Source organism: Rhinopithecus roxellana, chromosome 22 (genome assembly GCF_007565055.1).
Source record: "Rhinopithecus roxellana isolate Shanxi Qingling chromosome 22, ASM756505v1, whole genome shotgun sequence".
In the NCBI taxonomy this organism is placed as follows: Eukaryota; Metazoa; Chordata; class Mammalia; order Primates; family Cercopithecidae; genus Rhinopithecus; species Rhinopithecus roxellana.
The window spans coordinates 6,463,172-6,480,502 of NC_044570.1; the positions used below are offsets into that span (position 1 = coordinate 6,463,172).

The 17,331-nt window shown below is 55.6% G+C and overlaps 1 protein-coding gene across 8 annotated transcripts in view; it reads left to right on the top strand.

Moving 5' to 3' along the window:
• The window catches only part of IL3RA (interleukin 3 receptor subunit alpha), a 43,475-nt gene extending 26,356 nt beyond the window's left edge, over positions 1–17,119 (top strand). For 3 of the 8 annotated variants that reach the window (XM_030926264.1, XM_030926263.1, XM_010364484.2), the window contains 5 exons: positions 1,430–1,456; positions 4,456–4,570; positions 12,324–12,429; positions 15,783–15,864; positions 16,754–17,089. In XM_030926264.1, coding sequence (XP_030782124.1) covers positions 1,430–1,456; positions 4,456–4,570; positions 12,324–12,429; positions 15,783–15,864; positions 16,754–16,828 — 405 coding nt within the window. In that variant the 3' untranslated portion in view covers positions 16,829–17,089. Of the gene's footprint in view, positions 1–1,429; positions 1,457–4,455; positions 4,571–9,860; positions 10,216–10,252; positions 12,430–15,782; positions 15,865–16,753 lie in introns of those variants that run through there. The other 5 variants (XM_030926265.1, XM_010364483.2, XR_004055823.1 and 2 more) reach the window with 5 other exon arrangements.
• Positions 17,120–17,331: the final 212 nt, after the last annotated feature.

Genomic DNA, 17,331 nt, shown 5'->3' on the forward strand with positions numbered 1-17,331 from the left:
TCAGGTGATCCACCTGCCTTAGCCTCCCAAAGTGCTGGGATGACAGGTATGAGCCTCTGGGCCCAGCCTATGTGTTATATTTAGTATTTTATTTTATTTCATTTCATTTCATTATTTCTTATTTTATTTTATATTTTACCTTTATTTCATTTTATTTTATTGATGGAGTCTTGCTCTGTCGCCCAAACTGCTGGGATTACAGGTGTGAGCCTCCGGGCCCAGCCTATGTGTTATATTTAGTTATTTATTTTTATTTATTTATTTATTTATTTTGAGATGGAGTCTTGCTCTGTCGCCCAAGATCGTGCAGTGGCACGATCTCAGCTCACTGTCACCTCTGCCTCCTGGGTTCAAGCAATTCTCGCTTCAGTCTCCTGAGTAGCTGGGATGACAAGTGCCTGCCACTGCGCCTGGCTAATTTTTTTTTGTATTTTTTAGCAGAGACGGGGTTTCACTATCTTGGCCCGGCTGGTCTTGAACTCCTAATCTCATGATCCACCCGTCTCAGCCTCCCAAAGGGCTGGGATTACAGGTGTGAGGCACCGAGCCCGGCCATATATTTATTATTTATGCTCAAATACTAATTATTTCATACGCAGTTTTTCTGTAAGTCTCTATCCGCTCAAAAACGTTAGGGCTATGAATTTCTTTTATATTTCCAAGTATTTTTGAGCCAATCTGTTTGGTTTTTTTTAAAGAAAATAAATACAGCACAGACTTCTTTCTTTCACTGATGAGGGAGCAGGCATAGCTGCAGCCAGAGGCGGAGTCCTAGCTAGTCTGGTGCTGCACCTCCCCTAGTTTGTTGGCCTGGCATAGGCTGTCTGTGGCCACCCCCGGGTGCATCCGGAAGCAGTCTGAGAGGACAGTGGGTCTTGTTTGTCCACAGGCCTCACAAAGCTCCATCCCACCAAAGTCTTGCCACAAGGGCTTGTACACCATAAGAAACCTTTTGGGCCGGGCGTGGTGGCTCACGTCTGTAATCCCAGCACTTCAGAAGGCTGAGGCAGGCAGATCATGAGGTCAAGAGATCAAGACCAGCCTGGCCAACATGGTGAAACTTCGTTTCCACTAAAAGTACAAAAAATTAGCCAGGTGTGGTGGCAGGCGCCTGTAGCCCCAGCTACTCGGGAGGCTGAGACAAGAGAATGGCGTGAACCTGGGAGGCGGAGCTTACAGTGAGCCGAGATCGCGCCACTGCACTCCAGCCTGGGCGACAGAGCAAGACTCCGTCTCATAAATAAACCAACCAACCTTTTGGTCAGGTGCTATGTACCCCTACTGCTTTTGCCCCCACTGCTGCCCCAAGGCCTTCCCAGAGCCCCCACTGTTTTGCTGGTTTTCCTGGAGAGAGAAATTTGAGTTTGGGAGGAGGAGGCTGTCAGGGAGGCTCCAGACACTCAAAAGATTGTTTGCTTTTGTCTTGCAGAGAATGCAGCCTGTAAGAACAGAACAGGTGAGTGTTCCCTACCCCCAGACGCTGTACTTGACATTGCAAAGGGTGAGTTTTATTATTATTATATAAATATTATATTAATAATTATCAATTATTTTTTATAAAAATAATTTTTATAAAAAATTATTTTTTATTTAAAATAATTATTAATACTATTAATTTTATATTATTTTTATAATATACTATTACAATATATAATTATATGTATTACATATAATACAATGTATTAGATAACACACAACATATAATATATAATATATGCTATATATTACATATGTTATATATATGTGAGATGCTGTATATTACATATGTGATATTTAGTATATATTATTATATGTGATATATAATATATAATTATATAATATATAACATATATTATATATTTATTTTTGAGATGGTTTTGCTCTTCACCATATATAATATATAATATATATTTATATTATATATATTATATATAAAATTATGTTATATATTATATGTAATTATTATATATATTTTATAATTAATATATATATTTTATAATACATAATATATTTTTATATGTTTATTATACATAATTATATAATCTATATATAAATTTATATAATATATAATTATATAATATTATAATAATATTATTAGTCACTGTTCTGTGGCTTTCATTTGACAGGTTCTGAGTGTCACCCTCACTGCAATGTTGCAAAATTGGGATATTGCCCATCCCCAAATTGAGGGATGGGAAAAGGCAGAGTCAGGGATGACCCCTCCCGAGGTGTGAGAGCCAGATGCTGTGGCTGGCCAGGCGCTGTCCAAACGAGGTCCACCCACTTATCCCAAATTCCTTACCCTGGGCCAGGCAGCCCCAGTCCAGCAGGAACGAGCTACCAAACCATAGCTAATTTTGTATTTTTAGTAAAGACAGGGTTTCACCTTGTTGCTCAGGCTGACCTCGAACTCCTGACCTGAGGTGATCCGCCCGCCTCAGCCTCCTAAAGCGCTGGGATGACAGGCGTGAGCCACCGTGCCCAGCCGTGTCTCCTCTTCTTATAAGGACATTGGTCGTAGAATTTAGGGCCCACCCTAATCCAAAATGACATCATCTCAATTTGCATCTTCATGACATCTGCCATGAACAACTATTTCATCATAAGGGCCCCACTGAAAGGTGCTGGGGGCTAAGACTGTGTCGTATGAAGTTTGGGGATCACAGTGCAGCCTCGTTCTTTTGTACCCACCAAATATGAATGGTTTTTTCTTCTACTTTTTTTTTGGTTTTTAATGTGAGACAGGCTCTCACTGTGTCACCCAGGCTGGAGGTCAGTGGCACAATCACGGTTCACTGCAACCTCTGCCTACTGAGCTCAAGGGATCCTCCTGCCTCAGTTTCCTGAGTACCTGAAACTAGAGACGTTTGTCACCATGTCAGTTCATTTAAAAAAACTCTGGGGCCGGGCGCGGTGGCTCACGCCGGTAATCCCAGCACCTTGGGAGGCCGAGGCGGGCAGATCACGAGGTCAGATCGAGACCAACTTGGCTAACCCGGTGAAACCCCGTTTCTACTAAAAACACAAAAAATTGGCCGGGCGAGGTGGTGGGCGCCTGTAGTCCCACCTACTCTGGAGGCTGAGGCAGGAGAATGGCGTGAACCCGCGAGGTGGAGCTTGGAGTGAGCCAAGATCACGCCACTACACTCCAGCCAGGGCGACAGCAAGACTCCGTCTCTAAAATAAAATAAAAAAATAAAAAAATAAAATAAAATAAAATAAAAAAATAAATAAAATAAAATATAAAATAAATAAAATAAAATATAAAATAAATAAAATAAAATATAAAATAAAATAAAATATAAAATAAAATAAATAAAATAAAAAATACTAAATGAAATGAAATATAAAATGAAATACAAAATATAAAAAAATATAAAATATATAAAATAAATAAAATAGAATAAAATAAAATATTTTTGGCTGGGCATGGTGGTTCACGCCAGTAATCCCAGCACTTTGGGAGGCTGAGAAGGGGGCAGATCACCTGAGGTCGGGAGTTCAAGACCAGCCTGACCAACATGGAGAAAGCTCATCTCTACTAAAAATACAAAATTAGCCGGGCGTGGTGGTGTGCACCTGTAATCCCAGCTACTCGGGAGGTTAAGGCTGGATAATCACTTTAATCTGGGAGGTGGAGGTTGCAGTGAGCTGAATTTGTGCCACTGCACTCCAGACTGGGTAACAAAAGCGAAACTCCGTCTCAAAAAAAAAAAAAAAAAAATTTATTTTGTAGAGATGGGGTCTTGTTTTGTTGCCCAGGCTGGTCTCAAACTCCTAGGCTCAAGGTATCCTCCCACCTCAGCCTCCCTAGTAGCTGGGACCAAAGGCATGTGTCACCATATCTGGTAATTTTTACATTTCTTTTTTTCTCAGTAAAGATAGGGTCTTGCTATGTTGCCCAGGCTGGTGTCAAACTCCTGGGCTTAAACAGTTCTCCCACCTCAGCCTACAAAAGTGCTTTTTTTTCCTTTCTCTTTTTTCTCTTTCCCTCCCTCCCTCCGTCCCTTCCTGTCTCTTTCCTTTTCTTCCCTCCCTCCCTTTCTTTCTTTCCTTTTCTTTTCTTTCTTTCTTTCTTTCCTTTCTCTCTCTCTCCCTCTCCCTCTCCCTCCCCCTCCCCCTCCCTCTCCCCCTCCCTCTCTGTCTCTCTCTCTCTCTCTCATTTTGACACACAGTCTCTGTTACCCAGGCTGCAGTGCAGTGGTGCGATCTCACCTCACTGCAACCTCCACCTCCCAGGTTCAAGTGATTCTCCTGCCTTAGCCTCCCGAGTAGCTGGGATGACAGACGCCCGACACAACACCCGGCTAATTTTTGTATTTTTAGTAGAGACGGGGTTTCACCATGTTGGCCAGGGTGGTCTCGAACTCCTGACCTCAGGTGATCCACCTGCCTCAGCCTCCCAAAGTGCTGAGGTGACAGGCGTGAGCCACCACACCCAGACCCTTTCCTTCTTTATTTTCTTTTAAACCACAGGTCAGAGACACAACCTCCTTCCAGCTACCCAATCCTGGAACATACACAGTGCAAATAAGAGCCCGGGAAACAGTGTATGAATTCTTGAGTGCCTGGAGCACCCCCCAGCGCTTCGGTGAGTGGGGAGAACGGGGTGAGCGGGGCGTGCCCCTCCTGTCTCTCTCACGGGTGACTGAAGCCAGGTGCGCCATCCTGGATCACGGAAACGCAGGCCACCCCCCGCCCGCCTGCCCACGAGTCACCAGTTCTTCCTTGTTTCTTGGTGTTCTGCCTGCAAAGGACAGCAGATTCACTCCCCCCATTTCTGAGACCTCCAAAAGGAGCCTGAACCTGATGGTGACCTCACACCTTGCTCTCATTCACGAGAAGAGACGTGGAGGGGAAACAAGGTCATCCCACTGACAGACACCCCCTGGGCCTTGGAATAAGACCGAGGCGGGCGGATCACGAGGTCAGGAGATTGAGACCATCCTGGCTAACATGGTGAAACCCCGTCTCTACTAAAAAATGCAAAAAATAAGCCGGGTATAGGGGCGGGTGCCTGTCGTCCCAGCTACTCGGGAGGCTGAGGCAGGAGAATGACATGAACCCAGGAGGCGGAGGTTGCAGTGAGCCAAGACTGCACCACTGCACTCCAGCCTGGGTGACAGAACGAGACTCTGTCTCAAAAAAATAAAATAAGACAGCCGTCTGCAGACCAGGGGTTCCATGCTGAGTGGCTGTGCCTATGGACTCTGCAGCCGAATTCGGAAAAGGATTTGCTTGAGAGTAAAAGCTTCTGGCCAGGCGCGGTGGCTCACGCCTGTCATCCCAGCACTTTGGGAGGCCCAGGCGGGTGGATCACCTGAGGTCAGGAGTTCGAGATCAGCCTGGCCAACATGGTGAAACCCCGTCTCTACTAAAAATACAAAACTGAGGCCGGGTGCTGTGGCTTATGCCCGTCATCCCAGCTACTACAGTGAATCGCTTGAACCTGGGAGGCAGAGGTTGTGGTGAGCCCAGATCGTGCCACTGCACTCCAGCCTGGGGGACAGAGTGATAATCAGCCTAAAAAAAAAAAAAAAAAAAAAAAAAAAAAAAGCTGCCATTGCTTCCTGAACCCATCTAAAAGCAGACCCCCTCTCCTAGGATTCAAAGAATGTTTCCATTCTGGAAACAGCACAGCCGGAGACCAAATGTCCCAGGCCCCAGCTCCCCACGGAGAGGTTTTTTCTTAGGTGTGTCCCGGGGCTAATCATCTCAGCTCACGTCCTTCAGGGCTCAGGGGGATCCTTCCATCTCAACCTCCCAAGTAGCTGGGACTACAGGGATGGCTTGAGTCCAGGAGGTTGAGGCTGCAGTGAGCTGCGATTGCACCATGGCCCTCCGGTCTAGGCTGACAGAGGGAGACTGTCTGAGAGAGAGACAGAAAGAGAGACAGACTGGCCACAAATGTGTGTGGATTAAAGAACAGGAATGGGCCGGGCACGGTGTCTCACGCCTGTCATCCCAGCACTTTGGGAGGCCGAGACGGGAGGATCACGAAGTCACGAGATCGAGACCATCCTGGCTAACACGGTGAAACCCCGTCTCTACTAAAAATACAAAAATTAGCCGGGCGTGGTGGCGGGCGCCTGTGGTCCCAGCTACTCGGGAGGCTGAGGCAGGAGAATGGCATGAACCCGGGAGGCAGAGCTTGCAGTGAGCCGCGATCGCTCCACTGTACTTCGGCCTGGGCGACAGAGCGAGACTCCGTCGCAAAAAAAAAAAAAAAAAAAAAAAAAGAACAGGAGTTTATTCTCTTTTGGTCCTGGAGACCTGAAGTCTGAGATCCATGTGTAGGCAGGGCTGCGTTCCCTGCAGAGGCTCCGGGGGAGGCTCCTTCCTGCCTCTCCCAGCTCCTGGGGGCTCCAGGCGTCCCTGGGCTTGTGGCCGCATCACTCCAGTCTCTGCCTCCGTCTCCACGTGGCCTCCTCCTCTGTGTCTGTGTCTCCTCTTCTGTCTCTTAGAAGGACACCTCTCACTGAATTTGAATTTACAGCCCATCCCAATTCAGGATGATCTCATTTCAAGATCCTTACTTTCTTACATGTGCAGAAACGCTGTTTCCAAATATAAAATCCCATTCATTGGTTCTGCGGGGTAGGACATAAACGTATGTTTTGGGGTCACCATTCAACCCATTCCAGTTATATCCAGTTCCCTCCAGAGGCTCTAGGGGAGGATCCTTCCTGCCTCTCCCAGCTCCCGGGGCCTCCAGGTGTCCCTGGGCTTGTGGCTGCATCACTCCAGTCTCTGCCTCCATTCACAGGTTATTGGGTTAGAATATGAACATATGTTTTGGGGGGGACCACAGTTCAATCCACTTCAGTTATATCAAGCTCCCTCCGGAGGCTCTAGGGGAGGCTCCTTCCTGCCTCTCCCAGCTCCTGGGGTCTCCAGGCGTCCCTGGGCTTGTGGCCGCATCACTCCAGTCTCTGCCTCCATCTCCACGTGGCCTCCTCCTCTGTGTCTGTGTCTCCTCTTCTGTCTCTTGAGAGGACACCTGCCATTGGATTTAGGGCCCATCCTATTCCAGTATGATCTCGTCTCAAGACCCTTAAGGACATCTGCAGAGACCATCCACAGGATGGTGTGTGTCTGCGTTCCAATCCTGTCCTCCCGCGCACATCACTCCTGTCAGATGAGGGCCGGCCCTCATGACCTCATCTTTACTTGAATGCATCTGCAAAGGCCCCTTGTGATGGCATAAACTGTGTTCCCTCAAAATTCGCGTGTTGAAGCTTTGATCCCCCAGAACCTCAGAATGTGACTTTGTTCGGAGTTGCGGTCTAGAAAGCGGTGACTGAGGTAAAATGAGGTCACTAGGGAGGGCTGTAATCCAAAAGGACTGGGGTGCTTATAAGAAGAGATGAGGGACACACACACAGAGGGACGAGCCTGTGAGGACAGAGAGAGAAGACGGCGTCTCCAAGCCCAGGAGAGAGGCCTCAGGAGGAACCAGCCCTGCCCACACCTGGATCTCAGACTTCCAGCCTCCAGGACTGTGGGAGAATCATGTCTATTGTTTATACGTCACCCAGTCTGTGGTATTCTTTGATAGCAGCCTGAGATGGACGAAGACGCCGCATAAAAAGAGATGAGGACAGAGACACACACAGAGGGACGACACTGTGAGGACACAGGGAGAAGACGGCATCTCCAAGCCCAGGAGAGAGGCCTCAGGAGGGACCAGCCCTGCCCACACCTGGATCTCAGACCTCCAGCCTCCAGGACTGTGGGAGAATCAATTCCTTTTTAATTTTCTTTTCTTTTTTTTGTCTGAGACGGAGTCTCAGTCTCTCGCCCAGGCTGGAGTGCAGTGGGAGGATCTCAGCTCACTGCAACCTCCGCCTCCCAGGTTCACATGTTTCTCCTGCCTCAGTCTCCTGAGTAGCTGGTATTACAGGCGCCCGCCACCACGTCCGGCTAATATTTGTATTTTTAGTAGAGACCAGGTTTCACCATATTGGCCAGGCTGGTCTCGAACTCCCGAACTCAGGTGATCCACCCACCTCGCCTCCCAAAGTGCTGGGATGAGAGGCGTGAGCCACCGCGCCCGGCCAAATTCCTTTTTTCTGAAGCCACTAGGCTGTTGGACTTTATTTATTTTTTTTTGAGACGGGGTCTCGCTCTGTCGCCCGGGCTGGAGTGCAGTGGCCGGATCTCAGCTCACTGCAAGCTCCGCCTCCCGGGTTCACGCCATTCTCCTGCCTCAGCCTCCCGAGTAGCTGGGACTACAGGCGCCGCCACCTCGCCCGGCTAGTTTTTTGTATTTTTAGTAGAGACGGGGTTTCACCGTGTTCGCCAGGATGGTCTCGATCTCCTGACCTCGTGATCCGCCCGTCTCGGCCTCCCAAAGTGCTGGGATGACAGGCTTGAGCCACCGCGCCCGGCCCTGTTGGACTTTTTAATGGCAGTCCCAGCAAGCAGATCCACCTTCGTTCCAAATCAGGTTATCATCATAGGTTCTGGGGGTGAGGTCATAGATGTATCTATTTTTTTTTTTTTTGGCGCGAGTGTCTCTCTAGTGCCCAGACTGGAGGGCAGTGGTGCGATCACGGCTGGCTGCAGCCTCACCTTCCTGGACTCAAGCAATCCTCTCGGGAGGCTGAGTCAGGAGAATCGTTTGAACCCGGGAGGCGGAGGTTGCAGTGAGCTGAGATCGCGCCACAGCACTCCAGAGTCAGACTCTGTCTCAAAAAAAGAAAAAGGAAAAAAAACCAGGCCGGGCGCGGTGGCTCACGCCTGTCATCCCAGCACGTTGGGAGGCCGAGGCGGGGGCATCACTTGACGTCAGGAGTTCAAGACCAGCCTGGCCAAGATGATGAAACCCCGTCTCTATGAGAAATACAAAAATTAGCTGGACGCGGGGGCAGGTGCCTGTAGTCCCAGCTACTCGGGAGGCAGAGGCAGGAGGAGAATCGCTTGAACCGGGAGACGGAGGTTGCAGTGAGCTGAGATCAGATTGCAGCACTGCACTGCAGCCTGGCAACAGAGCGGGACTCCTGAAAAAAAAGGAAAAATATTAATACGCACAAAATACACACGTGACACACACTCCGTGATACACAGAAAATCGAGTTCCAAGCACGCACGCCAGTGGTGCCTCAGCTTCCCCTCCGTGCTGACCGCACCCAAAGCACCTGCCAGGCCCAGAGAAAGCTCCCGGCGCTCCCCGTGTCCCCAACACCAGGCAGAAGCGGATCCATGGTGGCTTTTCAACTCCCTCAGGCTTCCGGGCTGGGGCTGGGACGCCCGGATGTCGCTCCGGGTCCCGGGACGCAGGGTTCCGGGCTGGGAGGCCCGGATGTCGCTCCGGGTTCCGGGACGCAGGGTTCCGGGCTGGGAGGCCCGGATGTCGCTCCGGGTTCCGGGACTCAGGGTTCCGGGCTGGGAGGCCCGGATGTCGCTCCGGGTTCCGGGACTCAGGGTTCCGGGCTGGGAGGCCCGGATGTCGCTCCGGGTTCCGGGACTCAGGGTTCCGGGCTGGGGCTGGGAGGCCCGGATGTCGCTCCGGGTTCCGGGACGCAAGGTTCCGGGCTGGGGCTGGGAGGCCCGGATGTCGCTCCGGGTTCCGGGACGCAAGGTTCCGGGCTGGGAGGCCCGGATGTCGCTCCGGGTTCCGGGACTCAGGGTTCCGGGCTGGGGCTGGGAGGCCCGGATGTCGCTCCGGGTTCCGGGACGCACGGTTCCGGGACGCAAGGTTCCGGCCTGGGAGGCCCGGATGTCGCTCCGGGTTCCGGGACTCAGGGTTCCGGGACGGGAGGCCCGGATGTCGTTCCGGGTCCCGGGACGCAGGGTTCCGGGCTGGGAGGCCCGGATGTCGCTCCGGGTCCCGGGACGCAGGGTTCCGGGCTGGGGATGGAAGGTCCGGATGTCCCTCCGGGTTCCGGGTTGGAGCTGGGAGGCCTGAATGTCCCTACGGGTCCCGGGACTCAGGGTTCCGGGCTGGGGATGGGAGGTCCGGATGTCCCTCCTTGTCCCGGGATGCAGGGTTCTGGGATGGGGTTGGGAGGCCCGGATGTCCCTCCGGGTCCCGGGACGCAAGGTTCCGGGCTGGGGCTGGGAGGCCCGGATGTCCCTCCTTGTCCCGGGACGCAGGGTTCCGGGCTGGGGATGGAGGACCCGGATGTCCCTCCGGGTCCCGGGACGCAGGGTTCCGGGCTGGGGATGGAGGACCCGGATGTCCCTCCGGGTCCCGGGACGCAGGGTTCCGGGCTGGGGATGGAGGACCCGGATGTCCCTCCTTGTCCCGGGACGCAGGGTTCCGGGCTGGGGGTCCCGGGACGCAGGGTTCCGGGCTGGGGATGGAGGGCCCGGATGTCCCTCCTTGTCCCGGGACGCAGGGTTCCGGGCTGGGAATGGAGGGCCCGGATGTCCCTCCGGGTCCCGGGACGCAGGGTTCCGGGCTGGGGATGGAGGACCGGGATGTCCCTCCGGGTCCCGGGACGCAGGGTTCCGGGCTGGGGCTGGGAGGCCCGGATGTCCCTGCTTGTCCCTGGACGCAGGGTTCCGGGCTGGGGATGGAGGACCCGGATGTCTCTCCTTGTCCCGGGACGCAGGGTTCCGGGCTGGGGATGGAGGACCCGGATGTCCCTCCTTGTCCCGGACGCAGGGTTCCGGGCTGGGGCTGGGAGGCCCGGATGTCCCTCCGGGTCCCGGGACGCAGGGTTCCGGGCTGGGGATGGAGGACCCGGATGTCCCTCCGGGTCCCGGGACGCAGGGTTCCGGGCTGGGGATGGAGGACCCGGATGTCCCTCCGGGTCCGGACGCAGGGTTCCGGGCTGGGGCTGGGAGGCCCGGATGTCCCTCCGGGTCCCGGGACGCAGGGTTCCGGGCTGGGGCTCGGAGGCCCGGATGTCCCTCCTTGTCCCGGACGCAGGGTTCCGGGCTGGGGCTGGGAGGCCCGGATGTCCCTCCTTGTCCCGGGACGCAGGGTTCCGGGCTGGGGATGGAGGACCCGGATGTCCCTCCTTGTCCCGGGACGCAGGGTTCCGGGCTGGGGATGGAGGGCCCGGATGTCCCTCCTTGACCCGGGACGCAGGGTTCCGGGCTGGGGATGGAGGACCCGGATGTCCCTCCGGGTCCCGGGACGCAGGGTTCCGGGCTGGGGATGGAGGACCCGGATGTCCCTCCGGGTCCCGGGACGCAGGGTTCCGGGCTGGGGATGGAGGACCCGGATGTCCTTCCTTGTCCCCGGACGCAGGGTTCCGGGCTGGGGCTGGGAGGCCCGGATGTCCCTCCTTGTCCCGGGACGCAGGGTTCCGGGCTGGGGATGGAGGGCCCGGATGTCCTTCCTTGTCCCGGGACGCAGGGTTCCGGGCTGGGGATGGAGGACCCGGATGTCCTTCCTTGTCCCCGGACGCAGGGTTCCGGGCTGGGGCTGGGAGGCCCGGATGTCCCTCCTTGTCCCGGGACGCAGGGTTCCGGGCTGGGGATGGAGGACCCGGATGTCCCTCCGGGTCCCGGGACGCAGGGTTCCGGGCTGGGGATGGAGGACCCGGATGTCCCTCCGGGTCCGGACGCAGGGTTCCGGGCTGGGGCTGGGAGGCCCGGATGTCCCTCCGGGTCCCGGGACGCAGGGTTCCGGGCTGGGGCTCGGAGGCCCGGATGTCCCTTCTTGTCCCGGACGCAGGGTTCCGGGCTGGGGCTGGGAGGCCCGGATGTCCCTCCTTGTCCCGGGACGCAGGGTTCCGGGCTGGGGATGGAGGACCCGGATGTCCCTCCTTGTCCCGGGACGCAGGGTTCCGGGCTGGGGATGGAGGGCCCGGATGTCCCTCCTTGACCCGGGACGCAGGGTTCCGGGCTGGGGATGGAGGACCCGGATGTCCCTCCGGGTCCCGGGACGCAGGGTTCCGGGCTGGGGATGGAGGACCCGGATGTCCCTCCGGGTCCCGAGACGCAGGGTTCCGGGCTGGGGATGGAGGACCCGGATGTCCTTCCTTGTCCCCGGACGCAGGGTTCCGGGCTGGGGCTGGGAGGCCCGGATGTCCCTCCTTGTCCCGGGACGCAGGGTTCCGGGCTGGGGATGGAGGGCCCGGATGTCCTTCCTTGTCCCGGGACGCAGGGTTCCGGGCTGGGGATGGAGGACCCGGATGTCCTTCCTTGTCCCCGGACGCAGGGTTCCGGGCTGGGGATGGAGGACCCGGATGTCCCTGCCTGGCCCGGGACGCAGGTGGCCCGCAGGTGGTCATGGTTCCTGTGCAGGTGGCAGTACTGGGGTGTCCCCCGGACGCCCCCCATGTGGCAGCCACCTGTGTGCTTCCCAGGGCCCCGGGGAGAGCCCAGCGTCCAGGATCCCCGCAGGGCGGTCCCCGGTCCGTGACCCTGGCGCCCTTTCCCCCTAGAGTGCGACCCGGAGGAGGGCGCGAGCTCGCCTGCCTGGCGGACGTCGCTGCCGATCGCGCTGGGGACGCTGCTGGCCGTGCTCTGTGTCTTCCTCATCTGCAGAAGGTGAGCCCTGGAGGGCCTCCGCGGGTGTCCCTTGTTTCTGGTGCGACCCTGAAACTTATTCACAGAACCGTCCTGAGCAGCATTAGTAGCGTTTTTGCAACCGAGTCTCGCTCTTGTGGCCCAGGCGGGGGTGCCATGGCGCGATCTCAGCTCACTGCAGCCTCCGCTTCCCGGGTTCAAGCGATTCTCCTGTCTCAGCCTCCCCAGTAGCTGGGATGACAGGCGCCCAGCAACACACTCAGCTAATTTTGCAGTTTGAGTAGCGATGGGGTTTTGCCATGTTGACCAGGCTGGTCTCCAATTCCTGGACTCAGGTGATCCACCCGCCTCAGCCTCTCAAGGCGTAAGCCATCTCGCCCAGCCTGTGTTATTATCATTATTATTATATTTTGAGTCTTGCTCTGTCACCCAGACTGGCGTGCAATGGCACAATCTCAGCTCACTGCAGCCTCCGCCTCCCGGGTTCAAGTCATCCACCTGCCTCAGCCTCCCAAGGCGTGAGTCACGTCACCCAGCCTGTATTATTATTATTGTTGTTGTTATTATTTTTTAAAGTCTTGCTCTGTCACCAGGCTGCAGTGCAATGGCACGATCTTGGCTCACTGCAACCTCCCCCTCCCGGGTTCAAGCGATTCTCCTGTCTCAGCCTCCCCAGTAGCTGGGATGACAGGCGCCCAGCAACACACTCAGCTAATTTTGCAGTTTGAGTAGCGATGGGGTTTTGCCATGTTGACCAGGCTGGTCTCGAATTCCTGGACTCAGGTGATCCACCCGCCTCAGCCTCTCAAGGCGTAAGCCATCTCGCCCAGCCTGTGTTATTATCATTATTATTATATTTTGAGTCTTGCTCTGTCACCCAGACTGGCGTGCAATGGCACAATCTCAGCTCACTGCAGCCTCCGCCTCCCGGGTTCAAGTCATCCACCTGCCTCAGCCTCCCAAGGCGTGAGTCACGTCACCCAGCCTGTATTATTATTATTGTTGTTGTTATTATTTTTTAAAGTCTTGCTCTGTCACCAGGCTGCAGTGCAATGGCACGATCTTGGCTCACTGCAACCTCCCCCTCCCGGGTTCAAGCGATCCTCCTGCCTCAGCCTCCCCAGTAGCTGGGATGACAGGCGCCCAGCAACACACCCAGCTAATTTTTGCAGTTTGAGTAGCGATGGGGTTTTGCCATGTTGACCAGGCTGGTCTCGAATTCCTGGACTCAGGTGATCCACCCGCCTCAGCCTCTCAAGGCGTAAGCCATCTCGCCCAGCCTGTGTTGTTATTGTTATTATTGTTATTATTTTTTGAGTCTTGCTCTGTCACCCAGGCTGGAGTGCAATGGCACAATCTCGGCTCACTGCAGCCTCTGCCTCCCGGGTTCAAGCCATCCTCCTGCCTCAGCCTCCCGAGTAGCTGGGACTACAGGTGTGCAACACTGCGCTCAGCTAATTCTTGTATTTTCAGTAGAGACGGGGTTTCACCATGTTGGCCACACTCATCTTGAACTCCTGGCCTCAAGTGATCCCCCTGCCTCGGCCTCCCAAAGGGCTGGGATGACAGGCGTGAGCCACCGCACCTAGCTCCTTCAGAACTTTTCACAAAAGACCTGGGGCCAGGTCCTGTCTGCTGGCTGCCCCCTGCCAAGAGGTCTGTAGAGCCAAAGCGGAGGGCTCTGCTGGGACCAGAGGTGTCCCCAGGGTGGTAGGAGGCAGGGCCGGTCCTCCCCTGCCCTTCCCAGCGGACCTGACATAGTCAGAGGGAGGAAGGCCGTGCTGTCTGGTCAGGAAGGGGCCTGGGCCGACATCACAGCTGTGCACTTGGGCGGGCCAGGATCCGTCATGCAGACTAACTCCAGGTTTTCAGTCACCAGCTCGGTCACCCGAGGCCCTGTCTCCCTTTTTTTTTTGTTTTTGAGATGGAGTGTCGCTCTGTCACCCAGGCTGGAGTGCGGTGGCGTGATCTCAGCTCACTGCAACCTCCACGTCCCGGGTTCAAGCAATTCTCCTGCCTCAGCCTCCCAAGTAGCTGGGACTGCAGGCTCCACCACCACACCTGGTAATTTTTTGTATTTTTTAGTAGAGACGGGGTTTCACTGTGTGAGCCAGGATGGTCTCCATCTCCTGACCTTGTGATCCGCCCGCCTTGGCCTCCCAAAGTGTTGGGATTACAGGCGTGAGCCACCGCGCCTGGCTCACCCGGCTAGTTTTGTATTTTTAGTAGAGACGGGGTCTCACCATGTTGGCTGGTCTCGAACTACTGACCTCAGTTGATCTGCCTGCCTCGGCCTCGCAAAGTGCTGGGGTGACAGGCGTGAGCCACCACACCCAGCTAATTTTTGTATTTTTAGTAGAGACGGGGTTTCTCCATGTTGGTCAGGCTGGTCTCGAACTCCCGACCTCAGGTGATCCACCCACCTCAGCCTCCCAAAGTGCTGGGATTCCAGGCGTGAGCCACTGTGCCCGGCCAGGCCCAGTCTCCTTGCCAGGCATCAGAGCTTCACAAACTGTCAAATGGGTGCAGTGGTAACTTCTGTCTCCCAGAGGGGAGGAGGAGGAGGAGGAAGGGGAGGGGGAGAGGGAGTGGGAGGAGAGGAGTAGGGAGGGAGGGGGAGGGGGAGAGGGAGTGGGAGGAGAGGAGTAGGGAGGGACAGGGAGGGGGAGGAAAAGGAGGAGGAGAAGTAGGGAGGCATGAGGAGGGGGAGGGGGATGAAAAGGAGGAGTAGGGGGGAGGGGAGGAAAAGGAGGAGGAGGAGTAGGAAGGGAGGGAGAGGGGGAAGAGGAGGAGGAGAAGTAGGGAGGGAAGAGGAGGGGGACGGGGAGGAAAATGAAGAGGAGGAGTAGGGAGGGAGGGGGAGGAAAAGGAGGAGAAATAGGGAGGGACGAGGGGGGAGAGGAAAAGGAGGAGGAGGAATAGGGGAGGGGGGAGGGGGAGGAAGAGGAGGAGGAGTAGGGAGGAGGGGGAGGAAAAGGAGGAGGGAGAAGTAGGGAGGGGAGAGGAGGGGGACGGGGAGGAAAACGAGGAGGAGGAGTAGGGAGGGAGGGGGAGGAAGAGGAGGAGGAGGAGCTGCAAGCTACTGGCTCAAGTCGTAAACTCCATGCCCTGAGGCCCCAAGGGTCTGTCTTGGCAGCTGCAGCCCTGGGTGGCTCGGTCCCGGCACCCTGCTCCTTCTTAGACACGAGTGCCGGCCTACGACGATTGTCCGGGGCGTGTCAGGACCTCGGGGGCCGGGAAAAGAGACGCCTCGAGTAGGTGACTTGAGTCTTTTGCTCTGTCCTGGCCCTGCCTGTCCTGGACCTGCTGTGTCCCGGATGATGAGCTCTGGTCAGTGCCGGGTTCAGAGCTGGGCCGTTTCTCTTTCCTCCCAGGTATCTGGTGATGCAGAGACTATTTCCCCGCATCCCACACATGAAAGACCCCATCGGTGACAGCTTCCAAGACGACAAGCTGGTATGTCAGGTGTTCCGCCGCGGGAGGGGTCTGGGGGCGTGTGGTGGCCGGTTGGGGAGGCCCAGGCGGGCGGACCGCTTGAGGCCAGGAACTCGCGACCAGCCTGGCCAACATGGAGAAACTCTGTCCCTCCTAAAAATACAAACTTCGCCGGGCGTGGCGGTGTGTGCACCTGTAATCCCCGCTACTTGGGAGGCTGAGGGAGGAGGATCACTTGAACCTGGGAGGTGGAGGCCGCAGTGAACTACGATCGAGCCGCTGCACTCCAGCCTGGGCGACCAGAGGGAGACGCCCTGGACTAGGCGGCTGGACACCCGTCTGCCGGCGCTGCTGGGCAGCTGGCAAAACGTGCAGGATGAAGGGAGTGGGGGGACACCGGGCTCCCAGCCCACCGTGATCACGGGCTGTCTCCGTGCCCTGCACACCAGGGCACAGCAGATTTTTTTTTTTTTTTTTTTAATTTTGAGACGGAGTTTTGCTCTTGCGCAGGCTGGAGTGCAGTGGTGCGATCTCAGCTCACCACAACCTCCACCTTCCCGGTTCAGGGTTCAAGCGATTCTCCTGCCTCAGCCTCCCGAGTAGCGGGGACTACAGGCGCGCACCGACACACCCAGCTGATTTTGTATTTTTAGTAGAGATGGGGTTTCACCGTGTTGGCCAGGGTGGTCTCGATCTCCTGACTTTGTGATCCACTCGCCTTGGCCTCCGAAAGTGCTGGGATGACAGGCGTGAACCACCACGCCTGGCCCAAAGTGCTGGCATGACAGGTGTGAGCCACTGCACCTGGCCCGCAGAGCCGATTTGAGATGGGACAGGCCCCCGTGGATCAGGACGTGGGCTCTGTTACCTGGGGGTGGTCGGCTCACCCCGCCTCCTCTCGTCTCTGCAGGTGATCTGGGAGGCGGGCAAAGCCGGCCTGGAGGAGTGTCTGGTATCTGAAGTACAGGTGGTGGAGAAAACTTGAGACCGGGGTTCAAGACCTGCCGGGGGCTGCCTCAATCTCCCGGGCCGGGCCAGGCACCTGCACAGCCTGGCTGCTGGATGCAGTGCAGGAATGGACGTTCCTAATGGGTGGGTGGGCGTGGGACACACCTGTGTAATTTACTCCGAAGCTGCCAGGAAGAGGAAAGAACAGAACTTGGTGTGTTTACTTCATGATAAAAGTGTTTTGTTTTTTTTTTTACACCCACTCACTGGTCCCTGGACTGTTTCCACTTTTTTTTTTTTTTTTTGGAGTCTCGCTCTGTCGCCCAGGCTGGAGTGCAGTGGTGTGATCTCAGCTCACAGCAACCTCCACCTCGGTTCAAGCAATTCCCCTGCCTCAGCCTCCCGAGTTGCTGGGATGACAGGCACCTGCCACCAACCTCGGCTCATTTTTGTATTTTTAGTACAGACGGGGCTTCACCATAGTGACCAGGTTGGTCTCTTGGCCAGGCTGGTCTCGAACTCTTGACCTTGTGATCCGCC